This window comes from Spermophilus citellus (genome assembly GCF_964194105.1).
Source record: "Spermophilus citellus genome assembly, chromosome: 17".
NCBI lineage: Eukaryota > Metazoa > Chordata > Mammalia > Rodentia > Sciuridae > Spermophilus > Spermophilus citellus.
In genome coordinates, this window is record NC_138199.1 from 37,044,519 (window position 1) to 37,069,270 (window position 24,752).

General features: G+C 42.1%; 3 protein-coding genes and 1 pseudogene across 5 annotated transcripts in view; 2 read left to right on the forward strand and 2 right to left on the reverse strand.

Annotated features, from left to right (window-relative positions):
• LOC308636116 (protein SLFN14-like) overlaps positions 1-24,752 on the reverse strand; it is a gene marked incomplete at both ends in the record, with an annotated part of 462,924 nt that overhangs the window by 118,909 nt on the left and 319,263 nt on the right. The gene's annotated exons all lie outside the window — the stretch shown is intronic.
• Positions 1-24,752, forward strand: part of LOC308636277 (protein SLFN14-like) — a gene marked incomplete at both ends in the record, with an annotated part of 238,084 nt that overhangs the window by 76,599 nt on the left and 136,733 nt on the right. The window lies entirely within an intron of this gene.
• LOC308636814 (S-phase kinase-associated protein 1-like) lies at positions 3,277-3,756 on the reverse strand (annotated as a pseudogene). The gene has a single exon. The product of its transcript is annotated as an S-phase kinase-associated protein 1-like (transcript).
• On the forward strand, positions 9,238-23,132 carry SLFN12 (schlafen family member 12). Of its 2 annotated transcripts, none has more exons than XM_081272819.1 (3): positions 9,238-9,404; positions 17,664-18,757; positions 22,361-23,132. In XM_081272819.1, the coding sequence occupies exons 2-3, from the start codon at positions 17,689-17,691 to the stop codon at positions 22,363-22,365; spliced, it is 1,074 nt and encodes a 357-aa protein (XP_081128945.1). In that variant the 5' UTR covers positions 9,238-9,404; positions 17,664-17,688; the 3' UTR covers positions 22,366-23,132. The 2 variants fall into 2 exon arrangements, with proteins under 2 accessions (XP_081128945.1, XP_081128946.1); XM_081272820.1 differs by lacking the exon at positions 9,238-9,404 and adding an exon at positions 10,091-10,191.

Genomic DNA, 24,752 nt, shown 5'->3' on the forward strand with positions numbered 1-24,752 from the left:
TAATAATAATAGTAAATGTTCAATGCTTCACTAGAGCAGAGGTTCTCGACAAGGTAGAGGGGGAGGGTATTTTGCCTTTTAAGGTACATAATGTCTATAAAGTTGTTTTTAGTTGTCACAACTATAGGGAGTGTTAATGGTACCTGATGGGTTAAAGCCAGGTATGCTGCTAAGCATCCAATAACTTCCTCTTCTGTACTGCTAGTGGGCTGGTAGGTTGAATGAAGAGACCTGGGGTAACCTGTGCCTCCAATAGGGATCCTAAACTTTCGAAGATGGTGAAGTACCACCGTTGCAAAGGCTGTTTATTCCTTGTGAAGTGTAGAGAATACCAAGGTGAAGTATAGGAGCAGTGTCCTTTGAACAACAGCCTATCTTCAGAGGTCTTAGCTTGTCTTCAATTCTGTGGATGCATATTGATCAGTTGACATATTACTAAGTGCTTATATAAATCTAGTAGTGGGGGTTTCCAAGGTTCCCATGGGAAAGAAAATAAAAACTAAAACACCACCTCTTATTCTGTAAACATCCTAACTCTTTAAGAAACATTCCAGGCATGAAGAAAATCAGAATATATAAGCTGAGTGGTTATGAAAAAGACACAAGTCTCCAAAACTTGCACAAGTTTGTGAAATGCATTGTTTGGTCTGGAAAATCTCTTCAGAACTCTGAATCTCATGATGCTTTCTGGTTAAAAACATTGCAAAAGAGAAAATCTTTACTCAAAAGTAAATGCAAAATCAGAGTAGAAAAACATATAAACATGACAATCTAGTTAAATGTAAATAATATTCCATCTCTCAAATATAAGCCATTTCTCTCTCTAAAAGTGTTTTGGGTTTGAGAAATGGGAACATGTTTTTGGGAGTGTGGTCCTGGTGCTGATAAAGAGGTAAGAGATTCAGCCTGGTGGTGGTTCAGGCCTGTAATCCCAGCCAGCCAGGAGGCTGAGGCAGGAGGATTGCAATCAGAGCCAGACTCAGCAACTTAACAAGGCCCTAAGCAACTTAGCGACACCCTGACCCTATATCAAAATAAAAAACAGAAAAGGAGAGGGTAGCCCAGAAGGGAAAAGGGAGAGGAAACAGGAAGGATCATGAACTGAAATCAATTTCCACGTATATATGAGTCTGTGGGACAAAACCAACTACTGTGTATAACCATACATTTCTAATAGAATATAAAAGAAATAAAATGGGCTGGGGTGTGGTTCAGTGATTAACCACCCCATGAGTTCAATCTCCAGTACCAAAAAAAAAGAAAAAAGAAAAAAGAAAAAAGACATTCAAATTAAATTTCAGCCAGAAATGTGTAGTACTTAAATAATTTATGACTCTCTATCAAGACTTTGAAGGATGTTTTGGAAGGCTGTGTTATTATGTGGTAGGATGAATAGGAAAAAATCAACCGTGAAGCTTCTAATTAAGGTATTGCCTTTATGAAAATTGTTCCCTGAATGCAGGCTCCACAAAGTAGTTATCTTCTCTGTGATGCTCCAAGGTGTGAATGAAGATGCAAAGAAGACACTTTCAAGACTTTTGCATTGCTTAGGAATTCCAAAATAGCCCCAGGAAGCTATGAAGTCACGTGGGTGTATTACCTACAATAAATATGCCAATAGACGACCCCAAACAAGGCCTTCCAGAGCTGAGCGAAGGTGGAATGACTATCACTGGTTTACATAGTTTTTAAAAAAAATTTTTGGAGACTACATATGGGATATTATTAGGCAAGATGAATTCGGGACAAATGGGAGAAGAAGTGAACGCAAGCTACTATCATGATAACCTTCACCAGAACAACTCACAGGAAGTGTAAAGAAAATACAATAAAATTACATATGTGTTGAGAGCCACAGCGGAAGGGGCCCCAGCAAACTTCCAGCTCCCAGCAAACTGCCAGCTGCCAGCAAACTTCTAGCTGCCAGCTGATGATTGGCTCACAGCGGCCCCAGCAAACTTCTAGCTGCCAACTGATTGGCTCCTCTGAGGTCATGCTCATTGGGCTGTTTCCCCGCCCTTTCAGACCACAGAGCTGGGGGACTTTTTTTGGCTCTGCCCACATGACCCAGCCAATCAGCCTCAAGAGCAGGAGGAGTGGGGGGAGGTTGAGAGGCTTGTGGGAAGCCGGTGGCAGTTGGGCTCTGAGGGGTTTTCCTGAGGAGCTCTGTGGTTTGGCGTGTGTTCTAAAAAATAAAGTTCGTTTCTTTTGACAAGTGGCTCCTGAATTGTGCCCAGCCAGACTGCGGCACATATGAATACAGATAATGATAACTAGGAAAGAAAAGGGGAGCATAGTAGGGAAGGATAAAATCTGTAAACTATTATTTTATTTTATTGAAAGTACCTTGCACTCATGATGAATGTTTTCTGGGTTTTGCCACATATTTCAATGTTAAAGTTACTTTTTACATGCAAGGAGTATGAAGACTTTTCCCCATATGGGAACATAGTTTTTTAAAAGATGACAGACCCCATGAATTAAATGTCTTTTTTTAATTGAAAAGCTATCCAAATGTCTAGTTACATTTCTCCCCTCCAAATCCACAAACTGGGTAATAACTGAGTCTCTAGGCAACATATTCAAAGCTGACATTCAAGAAAAAGAAAAAAGAAAAAAAAAAAAACAAGTTTGAGAGTTCCGGTTGGTGTGGAGTTCCTGGCAGGGCCCTGTGGGTGGCATTAGGTGAGTTCAGAAATAAAGTTTGTTCCTGCTTGAAAAAAAAAAAAAAAAAAAACCAAGTTCTCTGGTCCAATTAAGGAAGCCCTGCTACATACAGGCTAATCTATCCCAGTGGTACTGATTGACTCCAGGAGGCTGGAAGACATCCTAAGAACCCCAACTCAGAACATTTACTTTCAAGTAGCCTTTTTCCAGTTTCCAATTCATGAATAAAGATAATATTTTGTTAATTCCATTTCAGAAATTCTTTTGCCAACTTTTCAAAGCTCACCCAAGTTAACTGGACAATAAACTAGGCAGAAATTGCTTTACAAAAGGAGGGAAAGCCCAAAATGCCCCTTTCTACAGAGAACCCACAGTTCCGTTGTATTCAGAATAAAGAAAGAAAGAAACTTTCTCTCACACTAGAAGAAATTCAGCCATAGGTTTGGAGTCTGTACTCAAACCACACATGCAGTAAGGACAGTTTTATGCTAATACAACTGATTTGCTTCTTCATTTCTCCTGTTTGTCTAGTACTAACAATTATAAACAGAGCAGTGCAACTAGTATTTGGAACAATCCTTAGAGTGTTGCAGCGTCAGGTCCAGCATTTCACTTCTTTTCACACCACTGGTTCTCTTTGAGTACCTGGGCTTCCTCCTCTTCAGTTGTTTTTGATATTGAAGTTTTTGCGAATCTCCAAGTTTTCCCCTTGATCATGTGGGCAACGGTCTTGCATGGAGCATCAAGCAAACCGTTGATGTCTAAGTAGTTTGCAGCCAGAAGAAGTTCAAAAAGTGTTCCTTGGTCAAGTTTCAGGAATTCTTAGTCCCAAACAGGGATGTATTCTGTTTGCTTTTCTTTGTTCTCATATTCCTCAGGAGGAGGAGGGTCATCCTTGTGGTGTGTGCACCACTGAATGACCTTTTCAAATATCGCTGCATTAACATTTGGTAGAGGAACTGGGTCATCACCTTCGTCATCCGTTCCCAAATCTTGCAACATGGTCTTGATTGTCACAGATTGTTTGGCAATTTCTATATCAACTTCAAATATCTCCCCATCAGAGCTCTGCAATGCAATTGAAGGCATGGTGTTTGGTCTCAAAAAGACAGAGAACTCAGGCGAACGGGGCGGGGCAGCGTCCACACAAGGAAAGGAAAAGCTTACATAGACTTTTTCTTTTTAAAAATTAATTAATTAATCAATTTGAATTAGGTACATATGACATCAGAAAATGCATTTTGATTCATCGTATACAATTGCAGCACACCTTTTCATTTCCCTGGTTGTACAGGGTGTAGTGTCACACCCTATGTGCAGTCATATGTGATGATAACCTCAGGAAATGGCCAAGGACCTGGGGCTACAGAGTTATTCTGCTTATTCTGTCCCAGTGAAATTTGAAGCCGTCCTGTTTCTCTGAGGAAATGATGAAACCTTTTGCGGTCTCAGTAACTTTTTGCAGATGGGGATGGGTGATCTCCAGCACCTGTCACCCAGAATCACTCAGCCCCTTCAGCTGAAGACCTGGGGAGGGTGCAGAGAGGAGACCTGAAGGCAGTCCTGCTTTCAACCAGCAGGGAAGAAACACAAGCGCTGAGCTCTCCCAGACCTGGCGAGGGCAGCAAACCTGGGTCCCCCACCTGCACAGCGACACCAGACAGTCACTGTAAATGCCCCGTGGATGTGGGGCAGGACCCAGACTCCAGCTTCTGCTGGCTCCTGCCTGGAAGAAGGGGAGGCGGTCTGGTGGGGGAGGGAGGGACAAGGGAGGTAGGGGAGCCACAAGAGGGAAAGGGGAGGGCGGAGACGGGAGGAGGGGAGGAGTCCCCAGGACGCCCCAGTTGCAGGAGCCTTTCTCTTCCTCAGCGGGATCCTGGAGGCACCGGCGTAGAGTACCTTTTCGTACGTCTGTAACATTTCAAAGTAAAAAGGAATCATTCTTAACTAGTTCTCCCAGGGTTGACTTTACTTGGGCACCCGGGGGCGTCCTTAGTTCGGAGGAGCTCCCCTCCCGGTGGTGACAACTTCTGGCTCCCAGGGCACTTCATTCCCCCACCCTGCAAAGGGCGGAATCTAATGACCAACCCGAGTGCCCAGATTTCTTGCGCGGGAAATTCGAAGATGCTCCCAGTGGCGCGGCAGATGCTGAATGAGAACCTCCCCTCCCCCACTCCGCAAAGGAGTTTATCTGGTTTCTTTTGCTCCGGGGCTTTCGATTTTCCCCCATCTTGGCGGGTCTGGTCAGTTGTTAGTGAACGGCGAGGGCAGCGCCCCCTAGCGGCGGCTGAAGACCAGATTCCAGTGTGGTCTTCAACTCTGGGGAAAATGGGTGGGGCAGGCACCACTTCTGCATTCCTGGAGCTGTGGGGGGCCACAGAGAAATGTGGGGTAGGGAGGCAGGCACAGCTGAAGCATCTGTGACATCATGCCCTTCCCAGGTGGGATGGGTTGAAGGAGAAGAGATGGCTGTGGCAGGATCTCAGGTCTCCTCACCAAGGGAAATGCATTCAGGGGAACTTGTTGGCCTGAGGATTCTTGGCAAGTGCAAATTGAGTCAGGCTGACCATACCTTAAATAGTGACCAGATGCATCCTTTTATAAGGCGCCACTCCTACGATAATGGGGACATTATGGTCTTCTTAATCACCTCTCAAAAGTCCCTTCTCTCAACACTGTTGATTGGGGAGTTTCCAACACAGGGACCTTAGGGGACACATTTAACTTATCACATCCCTTTCACTTTCAAACTTCAGTGGTTGTTTCCTAAAATTAAGGGTGTTCACAGGACAACGATCAATAACAGGATGTTAACACTGATCCAGTACTACTACCTAAAGTACCTTTGGTGAATTGTATTGATTGTCCCCAAATCGTCTTCATGGCAAGAAGCAGAACAGATTTTTCTCTAAGATTCTACCTAGGATTACACCTGACTTTTTAGCCTTTCATTCCTTTTAGTCTTACTTAATGTGGAATCCTCCTTCAGTCTTTATCTCTCATAATATATAAATACTGTTGAGGGCATGGGTCCATTGTTTTGCAATTTATCAACTTCTGTGGGTCATCTCATGTTTCCTTATGTTTATATTCAGCTTATGCATGCTTAGCAAGAATACCACGCACCTCAGTGTATCACATCAGAATGAATGTGATTTTGATTCATTCAATTACTGATATTAACTTTGATTACTTTGATAAGATGATCTATGGTTTGTGTACCCACTGGCAAATTAATAGTATCCCATTTGTAATTATGATTATCTTGTAGGGGAGGTTTTGCTTCATAGCACTGATATTTGGGAATTTCTCTAATTACAAAATATTCAACAGAGTTCCCAGGACAGATCTTATACCAGCTCTATTCTTAGACCCACCAACGGAAATACCTTAGAAACTAGTTAATGGAATGGTAAATACAAAGTTTTCATATGTGCCAGAATTTAAAAGTAGTTTTAACTCATGGATTAAAATAGAAATTCTATAGTCACGGATAGTGAATGAATTAGTAGTAAAACATTTGCCCACAATCATCAAAGGAAGTTTTAATAGGTTTAAGGAAGAGAGAGTGGTGGCCCACTCCTGTAATTACAGTTCCATCACCCGACTGAGGCAGGAGAATTGAAAGTTCCAGACCAGCCTGGGCCCTTAGGGAGTCTCTGTCTCAAACTAAAGTAAAATGGCCAAGGATATAGCTCAGAGGTACAGAGCTTGGGTTCAATTCCTGGAATGGGGGCAGGAAGATAAAGAGAACATCAACCTTACGCAAAGTCTTCCAGTTATAGAAAAAGAGAACCCACTTCCTTTTTGTATAAGGCTAACATTATAGATGACAAATTAGATACAGAACAAGAGGAACATCACACATCATCATCACTCAAATATGTACATGAAAAATCCCCAATAGATTAGCAAACCATATCCAACAGAATGGAAAAATGATAACAGATCACGTTTAAGGCGAGTAAAGTTAGGAATTCAGTGTTGATATTAGCATCAGAAAATCACTGTAACTCACCTCAGATTAAAAGAGAAAAATCATGAAAGTTGGAGTAGATGAGGAAAAAGTCTTTGATGAAGTTCAATATCCATTCAGGACTCTTAACAAATTAGAAACACAAAGAAGCTTTTGGAAATGGGCAAAGGCATTTACTAGAAGGACATACAGCAATCATTTTTCATAATAAGGAACTGTTGAGATGTGCCCTGAAGATAGGGGCCGTCATATTAGTGGTACATCATCACTTCTGTTCAGTGTTGCACTAGAGGGCCTAGTCATGCATTTGAGTAGGAAAAAAAAAAGGTGATAAGATTCTGGGAAGAAAGTAATTTCAGTGACTATGCAGAAAAAAGAAATCTCATTAGAATTAGAATAGCATGTGAATTTGTTAGATCTAGATATCAAAGAATGAGAAACAACCATATTATTTTGAAAACAGTAGAAAATATTTTTAAATATATCATTTAAACTGCCTCAAAATAAAGGGCATCCGAATAAATGCAGCAAAAGTTGTGCAAGAATATCACAGAAAATCGTATATAACTAAATTGTAAGGCACTGAAGACAATGTAAATGACAGAGCTGTGTTGTGTTCTTGGATTGCAAATTGTAATCTCATAAAGATGTCAATTGCTTCCTAATTGATCTATAGATATTTTCAGCACAATTTGTTGTTACACACCAATCAATGATTGTTGCTCAGAGAGAAGTAAACTGAAACTTTCATGGTTGAGAAAAATGAGTAAGTGCAAAAGTGCCAAGGGTTGGAAAGTACTTAGATCAAGGAGAATGTGAAGACAGTGCTGCATTGTGGCATCTGGTAGATTACACTTGGGCTTCTCATGTAAGCCACCATTTTCTACTGAGGACTATGCATCAGGAACATAATGTTGGTGGAAAAAGGTAGGAAGATTGCAGAAGATGCACATAGTATTGCTCCAGTTACTACGGGTGTGTAACAAATTCCCCTGGGACTTAGCCAGTACAAAATAAACATTTATTAGACTCAGGGATCCTGAGGGTCTGGAAAAGATGCAGAGCACAGTGGGGAAGCCTTGTTGCTGCTGCCTTCACTTTTGGTGGAACAGCTTGACCAATGGGGCTGGAATCATCCAAAGACTCCTTTACCTGTGTGTGGTTGATGATGCAGAGACATCCACAGCTGGGGGCTCCTTAGTTGTCCTCCCTGCCAACACACATGCACAACAAACACACACACACACACACACAATCCTGCAGAGGCCTTGGGGGTAGCTCTACTGTCTTTTCAAATCAAACCTTGGAAGTGACACAGCATGACTGATGCCTGACTCTCTTGGTTACAAGCAGGATACCAAGATGGGCACACGTTCAAGGGGAAGGGATTGAGGTACTGCCTTTGTGAGAAGAATGTCAAGGAACAACGGAGAGTTTACAATCAACGCAAAGTACAATTTCATTTTTGTGACCTGCCATTTAAAATCATGTGAAATCAAACCTCATGTGTTTTAAAATATGGTGAAACTATACAGAAAAACAGGGGAATGTTAAATGTGAAATTTGTGAGGTGTCTTACCTCTGAGGGGAGAAAGAATGAAGTATGTTTTGGGAGCAGCACGCAGGGGTTTGTACACTCCTGTTAGCATTCTCTGAGTAGGTAGGAGTGTGCACACTCTCTTACTTCTGTTCTACTTTAGGCCTTAAATGTATTCCATGTGTGCTGTCTCCTGGCTACTCCAGAGGTCATTATAACAGGATTTAAAAGTTGCATGAATTTTGTGTACTTGGGGAGCCCCTAGGGAGATGATGTGCCTCCCACCCACTTTGTTATGGATACACTTATTATTTGTCAGCTTACATCTTGGACGTTATCTTGTGCTCTGGGAAAGTTCCTGCTCTACTGTTTTTTAAGTCAATTCCTGAAGAGGATTTTCTTCGCCTCAGTGAAACCATTTCTTATCACTGACGTGAGGAAGAACTGAGATGAGGCCCAGCTCTGCGCTCTCAGGATCTGTGTTGTGAACAGGTGGTCTGCGTTGCCTCCTGGGTAGATGTGCAGCAGAGACTATCTCCAACAGTCTGCAGCTGAGTCCCAGTGGGCTCTGGGGAGGAGCTCCCGAGTGAGAGCAACTCAGACTTGTACACTCGCCACTGCCATTTGTACCTCTGAGCATTTGACAGCTGTGGTTTCCAGTGACTTGTGATTTCTGGTATCGGTTTGAGAAGTGCTAAGCTAGAGAAACGTACCCCCATAATGTCGACCAGAGCCAGGGGAAACAAGAGGCAGGTAGGCTGTGTCGCACCCCAGGAGCCATAGTAGACTCTCAGTGAAAGGATGTCCCTATGATGCTCCTTGTTCTACAAGCTCTAGGCATTGGACTCTGCCTTCTGTGGAGCAGCCTCTCCTTGCCCCTTGGTTTAGGCATTGACAGCTGTCCTCCCTGTTGCTGGAGGTACCTGGGATTTTAAGCAACGTGACAGCAAGTGACCTGCGAATGCGAGTAAAGTTTGGAAATACTGAGTTACCCTGCTACAGGGAGAAACTTCTTCGAATTTGAGAAATCAAATGACAATTGTGCAATTGAGCATAGTGCCCTCACTTCCTGGAGCATCATGAGCCCGATAGAAGGCGGGATCTAGAAAATTCTGCGTGAGAGTCGCGCTGAGAGTGCAAGGTACCAGGGTGCAGGAAACAGAAGGCAGAAGAGCTGGAAGGATCTACGGGCAACTACCCTGTCTCTACACTTAGAAGGGCTTGGTAGGTTTCCCTCTCCACTTTGCCTGGGGAAGAAAGTTTCTGAGGCAGGGTGCTCTCTTTTCTGGCTGGGTTTTCCCAGCACCTGCCTTCACCTGCTATGCAAGGGCCAATGCATGCACTGGGTGCACTGGTGTTTGCAAGGGGTCTTGTTTCAGGTGGCAATGCACTGGAAAGTGAGGCCTGCTCTTTAGCCACATTTTCCATCCTTAGTTTTCTACTCTACTCTCACCCCCAGGTCTAGGCATCTGGCTCTGGGGCGAGGTGGGGCACCAGCAGCCCAACTCCACCTCTTTCTGGAAGACCCTCACCCCAACCCTGGTCTCCAGACTGACTGGGGTCTCTCTTTTGTGGGAAACTTGGCTCCTTTGTTGGAGTGTTCATATCACCTTCTCCCAAACCTTAACAGGACATTGAGGACTTGGCTCCTTGAACTCTGGCCCACGGGGTATGGTGTGCCAGAAGGACTTTGGTCCCTGCTTGGACAGGGGAGACCTTCAACAGCTCTGGGACAGGGAGTCGGGGTCTGTGGTTTAGGAGACGGGGTTAGAGAGGCACTGGCCGAGTGTGCAGGTCAGGCTATGTGGTCTCCAGGGCACCTCGGGTGCCCCATCCTCCTAGAGATCTGCACTTGAGTGGAGTTGAGGAAATGCGGGGGTGTCACTGAAGAACTGCAGTCTAGGTCCAGAAAGAAAAAGCAAGCACAGGAGTTCCCTGCCCAAAGTTCCTGAACTAGAAGAGGAGAAAGATGGCCACATTGTCCTCCCAGATGCCATGGAACGTGGCACTGGTAAGCAAGGAGGGGCCAGGAATGTTCCTTAGTCTCTCCTGTCAGTTGGGTGCCACTTTTGTGAAGTTCTACCTGACTTCACACCTCACAGAATTCTCCCACCATCAAGGGAATAAAGGAATTTAGAGGAAGCAACTAACTTGTGAACCCAGACCCAAGGGTTCATGGAGGCCATTGAGTTTAAGGTACTAGGGACTTGGTGGAGTCCAGTCTCCAGCTTATTTTTTTTTAAAGGATTGTGTCCCAGATATATGCCTGAAGATTGATTTTGGATGGTGAAAATTGTACCTAGTCATGAGTGTTGGACTGAGATGGCCAAGGACCCAGCCCAGCCCACAAGTTCCCCTAAAGGAGCCTCTTCTACAGCTGCCACTAGTTCCGAGTTCCCGGGTGGTATGAGAAGGCTCCTTAGGCATCTTGGGGGTGGGGAGGCAGGTGTGATTGACTGCTGCTCCTTTTGCTTATTGTGGACGAACCAGAAGTGTCCCTAATAGCAGGGCCAGATGCAGAGGGTGTTGGAATGGGGGTTGGGAGGGAAGGTGACAGCAGTCTACTTCTAGAGGCTACAGTATGAGATGAGGGACCATATTCCTCCTGGAAGGGCATGAACCTAAGATGGAGAAATTCAAATGCGTCACTGAGCAGAAGTGAAACTGACTCTCTTGCCCTTCTTGAAATAGAGATGGAGGATCTTTTCTGTCTGGTCGACAGGAAGGTGACTCATATTTCAGCTGCCCCTGTTGTGTAAGAAATACGAAGAAATGAGGTAAAGGACCCCAATTGTGCCCTAATACTGTGGAGAAAGCTCAGCATGGCAGGAATAGACACGTTTCTCTGCTTTTTTGGATAATGATGTCCCATTAAAACAACATTTCTTATAAATTTAAACTGAAACAGTTTTGCTTACTTGGCTTCTCCATTGTTCCTCTACCAGGAGTCAAGGCTTCTCCTGCAGCCTCACTGTTTGGGGAGCCGTCAGAGTTCTGTTCCAGTGCTTTCCTGGAGGGGCCCAGGCCTAGGGGACCCATCTGAATGAATGCCCAGGTCCCAGGATGTCTTAGGACACAGCTCTGATTTTCCAGCCCCCCCCAAAAGGGCAGGCGGCTACTTTGTTATAGACTCAGAACCAGCAGCCTGCACAGGCCCAGGGTGGATCCCTGTAATCCTTCTGCCCAAGAGAAGCTTGCTAATGAAAGTCTGATGCAATCCTTTAGGAAATCATTTGATAATATGTCTCCAATTGTTAGTATTTCATCAGCTGCTCCAGTAATTCAAACTCCATCAACCACTCACAGTGTGTATATACACTTTGTATACTTAATTTAATTCCAAATGTACAAGATCAGGTAAAACCCCTTGTTTTAGCTTGAATCTTGATTTCTCCATGTCCAGACTGTTTCTTCCCCTATATGATTTTCTTTTTCTGAGCCAGGGTTTCAGTTCTTATTTTCTGCACTCTGGTTTCATTTCTTTCCGTCTGCTGTGGCCTTCCAACCTGGGGCCAAGCGGTTGTTTCTTTATGTGTGAACCACATCTGTATGTAGAATTGAAGTACTTAGCCAGGGGACTCTTGGGCTCCATGAAAATTCGATGAGGTCATTTGAATACCCGAGTCTCAATCTAACAGAGCCGAGGTCTTAGAATTATGAAAATAAACATTGGAAAGCAACTTCAATTTTCACGTATACAGGAATAATTACCTAACAGTACTTTTATACTACCTATAAAATTATGCAGCAGTTTGTAAGATTCTATAAACACAGGTAATCATTATTTTCCAAAAGTGATTATATAACATAGGAAGATTGAAAATTTTCTATTTTAGTTTCTGCAAGTGTGACAGACCTTGGTAAACTCTGCCACTGAAAGCTACTATGTTGGGTATGATGTTAGAGGAGAGAAAACTAGGATGGATCCCCAACTGATTGTATGAAGTCACCATAAAAGTTGATGGGAACAAAATCTAGCAATGATGTGAAAGCAGAACGTGAAAAAAGAGAGGAATATCATAAAAGCAAATTATTAACAAACTGAATTTATTATTTAGAAATGAGGATAGAGCCAGCAGGATGTTACAAACCTGTAGTCCCAGCTCCTAGGGAGGCTGAGACCAAATGGTTGCTTGTGCCAAGAAGGGCAAGGCCCGTCAGGGCAACATAGTGAGGCCTCATCTCGAAAAAACAAAATGTTAAAATAAAAACAAAAGAAAACAGAAAAAAGAATGAAAGAAAAGAATAATGAGAGGGTTCATGTCAGCAAAGTGGAGACTAGGAAGCTTCCCCCTTGTGGAAACATCCAAAGCAACAGAAACTGACTGAAGTCAAAGTCAGAGGTTTACAGCAACCACGCAGATGCCCAATGAAGAAGCAGCCACATTCTAACCTGTCGAGAAGGTCGGGATGTTTTTTCTTGCCCCTGCCCTTCCTCTCCCTGGCATGGCAAAGTCTCAGGCTGCAGGGGGCAGCAGCACTGTTTGCAGTCCCTTCCCTTGAAGTGCAGGGCCAGAGCGAACCTGAGTGGCAGGGTTCTAACCTGCCTGAGGACTGGCTGAAGGATAGGTCTCTGGACCGCCCAACTTGGATCTCATTTCATGGGGAAATGTGACTGCCACTGCACGTGAAGGTTGTAGGGAGACTACATACCCGTGGATGCCTGGGGCAAGAGATTACAGCTGCGGATATGTATGAGCAATCCAAGGCCCAGGAGAGGAGCAGAGGGTGGTGAAGATTTGGGGGGTAATCAAGACATTCAAAAGCAGCTATTTATTAGGAGGAATTGAGAAAAGTCCGTGCAGAATAGGCAGGGTGAATGCTTACGATATACCTGAGAAGACTTTAAACTTTGACCTCAAGCTGGTCCCTGGGATCAGAATAGGATCAGCTCATCTGTAAAGATCTGCCCTGGCATAGAGCTGGTCTGCAAAGATTGGGAGACATGGTAGTTTGTTTTAAATGCCCGATTTTCAGCCGAAGCTCTGCAGGCATGAAAACCAGGGGAACATAGCTCATGCTTATGAAGAAAGTAATTTGGCAGAACCTCTCCCTGAGGAAGGTAAGACTCCTGGACATATTTAAGAAAAAGGCTGCAAAAAACAAGTGTCTTTATACACCTGTGGAGAAGAGTAAAATAAGACCCTTTTTCTTGCACCAGAGACATAAATCAACTCAAAATAGATGAAAAACTTGTGCGAGACCAGAAACTGAAAACTTGCACATGAAAACAAAGGAGAAAAGCTCTGTGACATTAGTTTGGGCAATAATTTTTTTTTAAATATGTTCCCCAAAGTGCAGATAACAAAACCTAAGCTAAACGAATGGGACTACATCAAATTGAAATGTTTCTCTACAGGAAAGGAAACAATCAAAAGATTGAGATAACCTATAGGGTGGGAGGATGTACTTGGCAGCCACACTCCTGATAAGGGCCTACTATCCAAAATATATAAAGAACTCAACACATTGCAAGACATCAAATAACCTCGTTATAAAATGAACATAATAGACATTTCTCAAATGAAGACATAAAAAGGGCCAACAGGTACTTAAAACTCTGACAGGTCCCAGAAGAACTGAGGCTACAGGAGAAGTCTTGACTCCTGGAAGAGATGAATCACCAAGAAGCTAGGTAAGCACAATCGTTTCAGTTGAAATTTCAAACAGTAATTGTTTTAATGTGACATCTTTATTCAAAAAAGCAGAGAAAGCTGTGTATTCCTGCCATGCTGAGCATTCTCCATAGTTCAATAGAATTATTATTGTGTTTTCCCCCATGTCTTCAAGTACAACAGCGACTCCATGTCATAGCAGCATATTGTGTTCTTGAAAAATTACGCAGAGAATAGTTTTTAAGTGTTCTCACCTCAAAAAGGCACATCAGTAAAATAAACAATATATTAATTACCTTAATTGAATCATCCCACAACATACACATATTTTAAAACAACCTTTCCTACATTATATACACATAAATTTTAGTCATCTGTTGAAAAAAGATACAAACAAAATCCCACAACTGTCTTAAATTTGTCCAGAGAGCTAAAGGAAATGTATATTAAGAACTAAAGGAATTCAGGAAAAAACATATAAGGAAACTGACCATGTCAACAATGTTAGAAATTATGAAAAGAAACCCAAAGAAGAAATAGAGCTAAAAAATGCAATAATTGAGTTGAAACCTTTATAAGAAGGGTTCAGGAGCCAATTTGAGTAGAAATCGGAAAGGGGAAAAAATCTCTGAAATTAAATGCAAGAATTTTTAAAATATAATAACTTTTAAAACATTTGTCCTTTAGATATACATGACAGTAGATTATATTTTGACATATTATGGAGACATGAGTATAACTTACTCTAATTAGGATCCTGTTCTTGTGGTTGTACATGAGGTGGAGTTCACTGGTGGCATATGCATATATGAACATAGGAAAATTAGTCTAATTCCTTTTATTGCTTTCCTATTCCCATCTCCACTACCTTCTTGGGGTGGGGGAGAGCAACCAATAGAAGCAAAAAGCTGGAAAAATCACAAATATACAGAAATTAAATAGCACACTCCTGAAATGAGAAAATGAGAAATGAGAAATCACAAGATAAATTAGTAAATATCTTGAGATAAATGAAAACGAAACACAATATACCAAAATTTAGAGATCTAGTAAGAGTAGTTCTACAGGGAGGCTTTGAATAGTGTAAACACCTACAGTGAAAGTGAAGAAAGATCTCAAGTCAACAGCCTGACACTAGACCTCAGAGACACAGGGAAGAAAAAAAGAAAGAACTAATCACAAGTCAGCAGAAGATGGGAAATTATAAATATTAGAGGAGAAATAAGTGAAATAATGGAGTAGAAAGTAGAAAAGAATAAATGAAAGTTGTTTTATTTTTAACAAAATCCAGCAGATCTTTACTTAGATTGATAAGAAGGAAAAAGAAAATGAAAGTACTAAAATCAGAAAGGAAAGAAACAAATTTACTAGTGGTTTTCTCAGAAATAAAAGATTATCAGTGAGAACTACGAGCAAGAGTATGTCATCAAATTAGAAAATAGAGATGGAATGGAGAAAATCTTAGAAACACAACCTACGTACACTGAATTAGGAAGAAATAGAAAATCTAAACAGGTCAATACCTAGTAGGGAGACTGAATTCATAATGAAAACAAGCCAACAATCCCCCAAAACAAAACCCTCGAATCAGAAGTTTTCAGTGGTGAATTCTACCAGCAAACGTGTTTGGGCTCCCTTGTCAACGTAAATAACTGGAGTCAATGATGAAGAGTCTATTGTCACCGTCCTGGAAGTGCAACCTGGCTTGATCCTGTGAAAGAAATAGTCCTGTGGGGTGTTCTCCTGGGATCCACAGCCAGCGACAGGGTCCCAGACAACCCAATAGGCCCAGGGTTCCTTGGATAGAAGGTCGTGGTGTATCCCAAATGAGAGAAATGGGACATGGGCCATCTTCTCTAGGTTTGGGCAGCTTCCCAGGAGGACACTGCTAGTCCTGGTTTACCTCAGGCCATGGAAGGGGCCTGGGAAATTTCCAGGTGGGCATTCCAGAGCAAGGAGAGGGCTCAGAACCTCCCAAGGGTCAGTGTCCACACCACGAAGCAAGCCCCAGAGCCTTTCCTTCTGGTATCTTAAGTGATTTTCAAAATACAGATTTCCTGTAGTTTGAAAACCATTCTCTGCACATTTCAGTGCAGTGCAAATTCCAAGGGGAGAAGGAAGAACACGGGAGGTCTGTGGGAGGAAGGCATTAGTGTCACACAGCACACCTGGGCCAAAGCACAGAGCCCCCTATTCTAGGTTGAATGGTGATCACTCTGATGCTGTAGAGGGGTGGCATGTATTGAAAGGCTTGTCTGGTCCCTGTCAACTGTTGTTACATGGATTTATGACTCTCTTTTCTGTATGGAGTGCTCATCATTCGTGTAGGATTATCAGGTGTTCTGGGGTCTGGGTCACAAGATGAGGAAATCATAGAGACAAGAGGAATATCTTGCACTTGTGCCTACTACTGATCCAGCAGTGGCCAGGAAGATGATGACTCCTGATAACATTTTCTGGGTAGTGATGACAACCTGGGATGGACTTTTCTATCAACTGTCTCTATACCTATTGATGAACCCAAAGATCTTTTAGTTTTCAACCTAAAGCCAAGCAGTAATCCCAGTGGCCTCAAAGGCACAAGCTAATGGATTAGAAGTACCCAGACTAAGGCAGACTGCCTTAGGACATGCAGGATGCTGTAACAAATCACCATTGTTTGGGAGCTGGGCGGCTTATAAATTGCTGAAATGTATTTCTCTCTCCGTCCTGGAGGCTGGTAAGTCCAAGATCAAGGTGCCAGCATGGTTGGGTTCTGGTGAGGCCTCTTCTCCCAGGGTGATTCCCAGCTTCTCTCTGTGTCTTCCCATCACAGAAGGGCTGAGCCAGCTTTCTAGGGTTCTTTTGTAAAAACACGAATCCTATGGTCAAGGGCTATGTCTTCATGACCCCACCTCCCAAAGGCCTAATCATCTTGGGGGTAAAGTTTTCAACATATTAACGTTGAGGGGACACAAACAATCCGACCATAATGCAGACGGGTTGAGTGTAAGGATTTTCCCTCATTGAAGATACTGTGGTTTTCTAATAGGAAAAGGACACAGTGACATGGCCCACTTTGCTTAAGAGCAAGGGCCAAATATTATGAATCACATTTATTATTGTTAACAGGAAGAAAAAAATAACGAACATGTCATATTGCTGATTGCCCCTAGAATTCCAAGTGACAATTTTCCCAAAGGATTCCTACAATAGCCTGGTGTGGTGGCACATACCTGTCTCCCAGTGGCTCAGGAGGCTGAGGCAGGAAGGATCAAGGTTCAAAGCCAGCCTCAGCAACTTACTGAGGACCTAAGCAACTCAGTGAGACCCTGTCTGTAAATAAAATATGAAAAAGGCTGGGCATGTGGCTCAGGGGTTGAGCACTCCTGGGTTCTATCCCTGGTACCAAAACAAACACACAAACAAACCCCAAAACTCCCTACGAAAGGAGATAAGGAAGGTAAACGCTGTAAAAGTTGAAATCGTTAAAATCACGATGGAAATTTGATACAATTGTATAATTAAGACTTGACTCAAGGACAAGGTCAAAAATGTAGATTCCCTTCTGGGGTTGTATAAGGAAAGAAGAGAAAACACAATCTATACAAAATGAATGATCAGAAAGAATGATATAAGCACAGAGTAAGGGAAGATTTAAGGAATTAGAAGAGCATGATGGAAATCTATGGCAGCAAAATCAAAATACCAGTAAGAGTGTAAGTTGTGGGTCTTTTGTGATAATCTGCCCCCAAACTTGTCACTTTCTAGCTGTGTACTTCCCAGTCCAGGGCGACTTCTACAAAGGGTTTCACTCTGTTTCCCTCAGAATTCAGAATTTGCTTACTCCTGCCTGGGTCCCATTCTAATGGCTCTGTCGGTTTTACAGGAAAGAATTTCAGCTTGGCAACCAAATGGCCACTGTGGACGTAAACATCAGAATTGATTTTGAAACGGATTATAATGAGCTGGTTTTAGATGTAGGAAAAGTCACTCTTGGAGAGAAGAATAGGAACAGTATGAAGAACAAACAAAGGAAGAAAATGCAGAAAGAGGCTGTCTCACGAGCCATGTGTGCTTTGCTGAATTCTGGAGGAGGAGTTATCAAGGCTGAAATCGAGAATACAGAGTATAAGTATAATGAAGACGGAATAGGAGAAGATTTGGAAATATCTTTCAGCGGTATGCTGCCTCGTGTTCGAAATTACCTTGACTTCATGCAGAATGCTAACACATTTTTGATTTTTGTGAAATCCTGGAGCTTGGATAGCTCTGGTCAGCAGATTGTCACGTTGAGAACCAATCTGTATAGCAAAAATACAACATCTACAATTGTCATGGATGGTACCCATGCACTGGCTTTCCTCCAAGAGAAGAAAACTGGATCCAGATTATTTTCAACACCAAAAACGAATGCAATGAAGGTCCCTACTGATGTTCATGAAGAAAGTAGTGTGGTGGACTCACCTTCAGAGGTTTTTAGCAAGACAAAACTTACATACAAAAGTAAAGTCAACTTTTCTGAATCAACATTTGTTGCTACTAAATTAGTCCCAAATAGAGATGAGTTTGGAGAAAAAGAAAAAAGTAAAAGAGAAGATGTGTTGGAGTTCATGAAAGAAGAGGTACCTCAATATGTTTCCGCATTTGCAAATACTGATGGGGGATATTTGTTCTTTGGTATAGATAGCAAAACAAAAGAAATAATTGGCTTTGAAGGACAGCCTTGGTATCTTTCTGAGATAGAAAAGACAATTAGGGAGCTTCCTGTCCATCATTTCTGTAAAGAGAAGAAGACGATTAATTACTCCTGCAAACTCATTGAAGTCCATGATGAAGAAAGACATCGTGGCTATGTCTGTGCACTCCATGTAGACAGATTTTGCTGTGCCGTGTTTGTTGAGGAGCCTGATTCCTGGCATGTGAAAGGGAACCACGTGATGCGGTTTACCATGGAGGAATGGATCAAGTGCATGGTGGATGGTGAGGCTGGTTAAGGAAGGGGGATTAGCAATGAGCATACATTTGGCCAGGGTGGTTGGGAAGGTGTGACTGGAGCAAGATCAGTAGTCCTGAAATGTCAATGCTCAATTTAACAGTCTCTAGTGGATCCCACCGGGAGTTCACCACCTCTTGTTTTCCTCTGCCCACTTAGAAGAGACATATTACAACTAGCCCCATGCTTTGGTCAGCTTTCCATCACAATGACAAATTTCTGAGATAATCAACTTAGGAATGGAAATGTTTCTCTTTTTTTTTCTTCTTCTAATAATTTGGCTCACAGTTTTGGCGATTCCAAAATGTTTTGGCTGCATTTCTTTTGGAAACAGCCCATTATGACAGGGAATGTGTGGTGGAAGAAAATTGCTCACGTGATGGCCAGGGAGTGAAGGTGAGGACAAAGACTGGTCAGGGGTTCTACAATTCCCATCAAGGGCAAAGGGAGTAAGGAGGAGGGATCAGGCTATCATAATCCACTTTAAGGGTCTTCTAAACTCCCACTTGAATTGCTTGTTAAGCTCTGATTACAGCACTTGGGGCTCTTTATGAGACTTCTACTAGGCCCCACCTTTAGATGGCTTCACCAACTCCCAATAGCACTTACTCTGGGAAGTAATCCTTTAACACAAGAATCTCTGGGTAACAGTTCAGTACCAAACCATGATATTCTACTATAGCCACCTGAAAGGTTCATGTCCATCTTAACAAAGCCAAATGCACCCACATTTTGTACACAAATCCCAAAGAGTCCCAAAGTTTTGACAGCTTTGGCATTGCTCAACAGTGTTAAGTTGTGTATGCTGAGACTCAAGGCAGTTCAGTTTTAGGATGCTATAAAAATTAAGTTATAACACTATGTTACTTCCGATTTGAAATAGTAAGTAGGAGCAGGGTAAACATTCCCAGTTCAAAGGGGAGGAACAGGAAAATATCAAGGAGGTTTCTGACCAAAGCAAAACTGCAACCCAGCAGGGCATACACTAAATCCTACAGCTCCATGTTTGGCAGCTGGGCACACTGCCCCTGTGACTGTGCTGGTTGCAGGCTACCTGCTCACTCACTTGAAAAGTCAGTCATAGAGATGTCACCTTTCTTTGTATTTGTTGATGTGACTGCTCAAACCCCCTTGCAGAAGCCAGCTCTGTCTTGATGTGTGCCATCGAAACACATTCTGTGTTTATCAAAATACTTTGATGTTTTTGCCATTAATTCTGTCAAATTCATAATCTTCAGAATTTGAGTAGACTTTTATTGATGAAATAGGTGCTCCTGTACAGGAAAGTCAGAGCAAACTAATTCAGTTTAGTTGAAGCAAGTTATGTTGTCTATATATGTCCTGGGTAGCCTAGCTTGAGATGTAGCTCCCAACGTGGCTGTATTCAGTTACTGAAAAATCACAATAGTCCCCTACATCTCTCATTATTTTTTGTTCTTGTTGATGATGGGTAACTGACTTATTTCCTGGGTTCTGCCTTAAAAACAGTGTCATCTTGAATATTCATGTGTAGTCTGGTGCATGGGTGAAAGTTTCTCTTGGAAGCACACTTAGTAGTGGAATTGCTGGTTCAGGAGGTGTGAGAATATTCAAGTAATAGGAAAATACTGATATTTTTTTCAGATTAGACAGGTCATTTTACTCCCATCAGGAATATATTAGAAATTCCACATTTCCTCCAATTGTCAGACTTCTCTTTGTTTTTCTGCCTCTCTTCTCATCTTTGTCTGTCCCATCAATGGGTACAAGATAGTATCTTTGTGGCATGTGCTTTCCTGTTTATTAATTTGGTTGATTATATCTTAACGTTATTGGTTCAAAGTACTTTACCTTTTATGCCGTGCCTGTTCTGTCTTTGTCTATATTCCGATTAGACTTTGTCTTTTTCTTTTTGCTTTGTTAGAATACCTTACAGACTGTAGAATCAATCACCTTCTCGTCACAGGTGTTACAGATTGTGGATATCTTCTCCAAGTTTCTGCTTGGCATTTTCTCTTTTCTTAAGGCCTATTCTGATAAGTAGTAGTTTGAAATTTTAAGAGAGTCAAAACGTACCAGTTAAAAATTTGAAGTTTGGTGCTCTTTGTGCCTTATGTGAGAGATGCTCCTCTACTCTAAGGTACTATAATGTTTCCTTTCGTTGTTTCTGGACGCTTCAGTTTTGCTCTGAGCGTTTTACTTTTAAATATTTAATTCATTTCAGTAGACACTGACTCAGAGTGTTATTTCCTCTTGTTCCATGTGAAGAGCCATTTTCCCACCCTCACCACTGATCTGCCAAACCGTCTCCAGTGTATTTCTGCATACATCTATGGGTAGCTGTGGTTGTAGAATTTCTTTATGTTTGGTCAGTGTGTTTCTTCCTACAGAATTGTGATGTTAAACTGAATATAAATATCTGAAAGAGTAAGCCTCTTTTTTCTCTTGCTTTAAAAATATATGGACAGTTTTAGTCCTTTAACCTTTCATAAATTTTAGAATCTACTTAAGCACCATAGAAATGCCTTTCTGGATGTTTATTGCAGTTACATTAAATATATAGATAAATTTAGGAAGGAATGACACGTTTCTATCAACCGGTCTTTTTATCCTTGAACATAGGAAGTCTGTTCATGTATTTCTATCTTTTTTAAAAAAATTCATTGTACATGCTTTATCAAAATGGTACTTGTATTTACAGTATCTGCAGAAAGAGTCCCTTGCAAGGTACCCTCACACACCCAGACACACACACACAGAGATCCACACCATAACCCTGCTCCCACACTAGTGAGATGTGAGGGTCAGACTCCTGAAATTAGGCCGCTGTTGGGGGATAAGAGTTGTTGATTTGTTTTTATTTATTTATTTATTTATTTATTTATTTTGGAAAGAGAAAAGCACAGGAAGAATGTATTTGGCCATGACATTGCTAACTAAGTTTGGGTATATTAACATATATGTCAGTTAACACTAACTATTCCTTTTGCATTCTATATACACAGAATGACTTCAAGGTTTTGTGATCAACAGAATATTCCAACTTCAGTCTCAATGCTGCTTGTAGTGACTTCTGAATTCATGTGAAGGCTTACCCTAATAATAATTCAAGTCTATGGACATGAAATAAGGCACAATAAATATTGATTTGACCTAGAGGAAGGAAGGAAAGGAGTAAAACTGGTTTCAAATGATCTCGATTGGGAAACTGCTTTGACTTGAACTCACTTAAATCCATTCTCAGTTCCTAAGATTTCTTAGAAATGTTTTTTTTTTCTTTTCCCTGACAAAGCCCCCAAAAGAAGAGTTTGGGAATTCACATTTCCATGTTTCAGTAGCTTAAACTACTCAACCTCCTCCCCTGCTCAGGTCTCCTCCCTCCTCAGTGCTCAAAAATGCAGAGTAGCAAATACACATCCAGTTGTCTTTGATATCTTAAAAAGGGGGGAGGGGAAGGAAGGAAGAGTAGGAAAGAAGGGAAGATGAGAAGAAGGGAGGAAGGGAGGAAGGGGAAGGGGGGAAGAGAGGAAGATAAAAGAGAAATGGAAAAAGCTAAAAGTAACCTCATGACTTTCTTGCAGTTTAAGAAATCCCCTTTTCCTCCTTTTCAGGATGATGAAGCCACCCCAGACATTACAAACAACTGCAACAAATGAGTCTGGCAGCATAAAAAATGCCTAGTGTTCAAGTCTTCATGGTGAGACCCATACATCTTGTACACAGTCTGTCGAATGTTTTTCCGCAGCAGGTGAATCAAACCCAAAGACACTGGACAGTCTGTGAAAGGGGGTGAGAATTGCAGTTCTGAAGGCCCCTGACTTTGGTTGTTTACAGAGTTCAATCCTGTTTATTGTGATCCTTGGTACCTTCTTCATCTGTATATCCTGAAGGTTCTTCCCCTGGTTTTAGGAATCTGCCTACATAATCATATTTTTTCTTTCAACTGCATTTCCCATTCTCAAACACTCTCCATTTACACTGCATTCAAGTCTGAGAGATCATCATATTCATCTCTAAATGCATCCTTATCTAGGCAAAATGTTGCCAGTCTTCTGGAGGCATCCCTACCAGCAAATATTCCATATGCACCCGCTGGGCCCTACAACTTGCCGCATTTGGTCACAGTGAAGACTTTCCTATTGACCTCAAGCAGGATGCGCAGCTTGAGCAACCCATCTGACTGGTGGAGCTACTCCAGGCTGCAGGGAGGAGCTACTCCATGTGCTGCAGGGAGGGCCCGGGCTCTCCTTCCCTGCCCCGGCCCCTCCTCCCGCCCCATTCTCCAACACTCAGGGTCACTTGGCCAGTGAGCCACATCCCCAGCCCTACATTAGAGCAGATTATGCTAAGCGAAGCTAGCCAATCCTTAAAAAACAAATGCCAAATGACTTCTTTGATATAAGGGGAGTAACCAAGGACAGGGTAGGGAAAAGCTTGAGAAGAAGATTAACATTAAACAGGGATGAGAGGTGGGAGGGAAAGGGAGAGAGAAGGGAAATTGCATGGAAATGGAAGGTGATCCTCAGGGTTATACAAAATTAGATATAAGAGGAAATGAGGGGTAAGAGAAGAATAATACAAGTGGAAGAAATGATTTACAGTAGAGGGGGTAGAGAGAGAAGAGGGGAGGGGAGGGGAGGGGAGGGGAGTGGAGGGGGGATAGTAGAGAATAGGATAGACAGCAGAATACATCAGACACTAGAATGGCAATATGTAAATCAATGGAAGTGTAACTGATGTGATACAGCAATTTGTATACGGGGTAAAAATGGGAGTTCATAACCCACTTGAATCAAATTGTGAAATATGATATATTAAGAACTATGTAATGTTTGAACGACCAACAATAAAAAAAGGAAAAAAATAGAGACAGGTCTCACTGAGTTGCTAAGCAACTTGCCTTTGCTGAGGCTGGCTTTGAACTTGCGATCCTCCTGCCTCATCCTCTGGAGTCACTGGGATTATAGGCATGCGCCATTGCGCCCAGCGGTATTTGTTCTTTTTAAAATATTGGATAGAATTCTTGTGTTTGTGACTGGTGTCTTTCGTCAACTTCAGGAAAATCATTGCTGTTTATCTCTTCAGATCATTCTTTTGTCTTTTTCTCTCCTCTTGTGACTCAGGCTGTGTTAGGCCTTTGGAGTACCTCTGACATGGCTCCTGTGTTCTGATTTTCCATTCTTTTTCTTTGTGTCAGTTGGAACTTTTTGCTACCTTGTATCATGTCAGTTAATCTTGGTTTCTGCTGTTGGTCTGCTCTCACACATAGTAACAAGGCCCTCAATATCAGATACTGCCTTTTAGAGTGATAGGATGTTGACATGACTTTTATCTATTGATTTCAAATTTATGAGCCTGTAAGAGAATCAGGAAATTTTTGTCTTTTCATTTCTTCTTCATTTGGGGGTAGATTTTAATTACAGTTGGCACTCAGCAGTCTTTTCCTTTTCTCATTTCTTTTTTTACAAGGTTGTTTAATTGTTGTTGTTTTTTTTGCATATTGTCCGACTTTATCATGTTTCCTAATTTCTTATTATATCAGGGATTATAGAGAAACTTTGAAAGAGGTTCTATCCTTTCGTATAGGGTTGTACTTTCTTCTGGCAGGTAGATGGGCGTCAGTGATTGTCTTGCTTTGATTGTAGTTTAGTTTTATGCTTTTCTAGCTCAGATTTTGCTCTTACTACTAGCTGAGGCTGTTCTGGAGTCTAAGCTTAAGTCAGGGCCTCCTCTTTGCTGGGACTTTAATTCTTGCCTGTGTCTGCTCAGCTCAGGAGGCTGGTGACATTTTAGTCCAGTTCCTCAGGCTCCCGGTTCCTGCTTTCTACTGAGTTCCCAGCCTCTCATCCTGGATCAGTCAGTGAGTTGAGGGGAATTTGTAAGTTGACTTAGGCTCTTCCTCTGCAGTTTCATCCTTTCTGAGATTTTCTTCTCAAATTCTAGCCCCTCTAGGATTTGGACCCCTTCCTTTCTCCTCATCCCAGTGGCCTATTGACTGCTGTC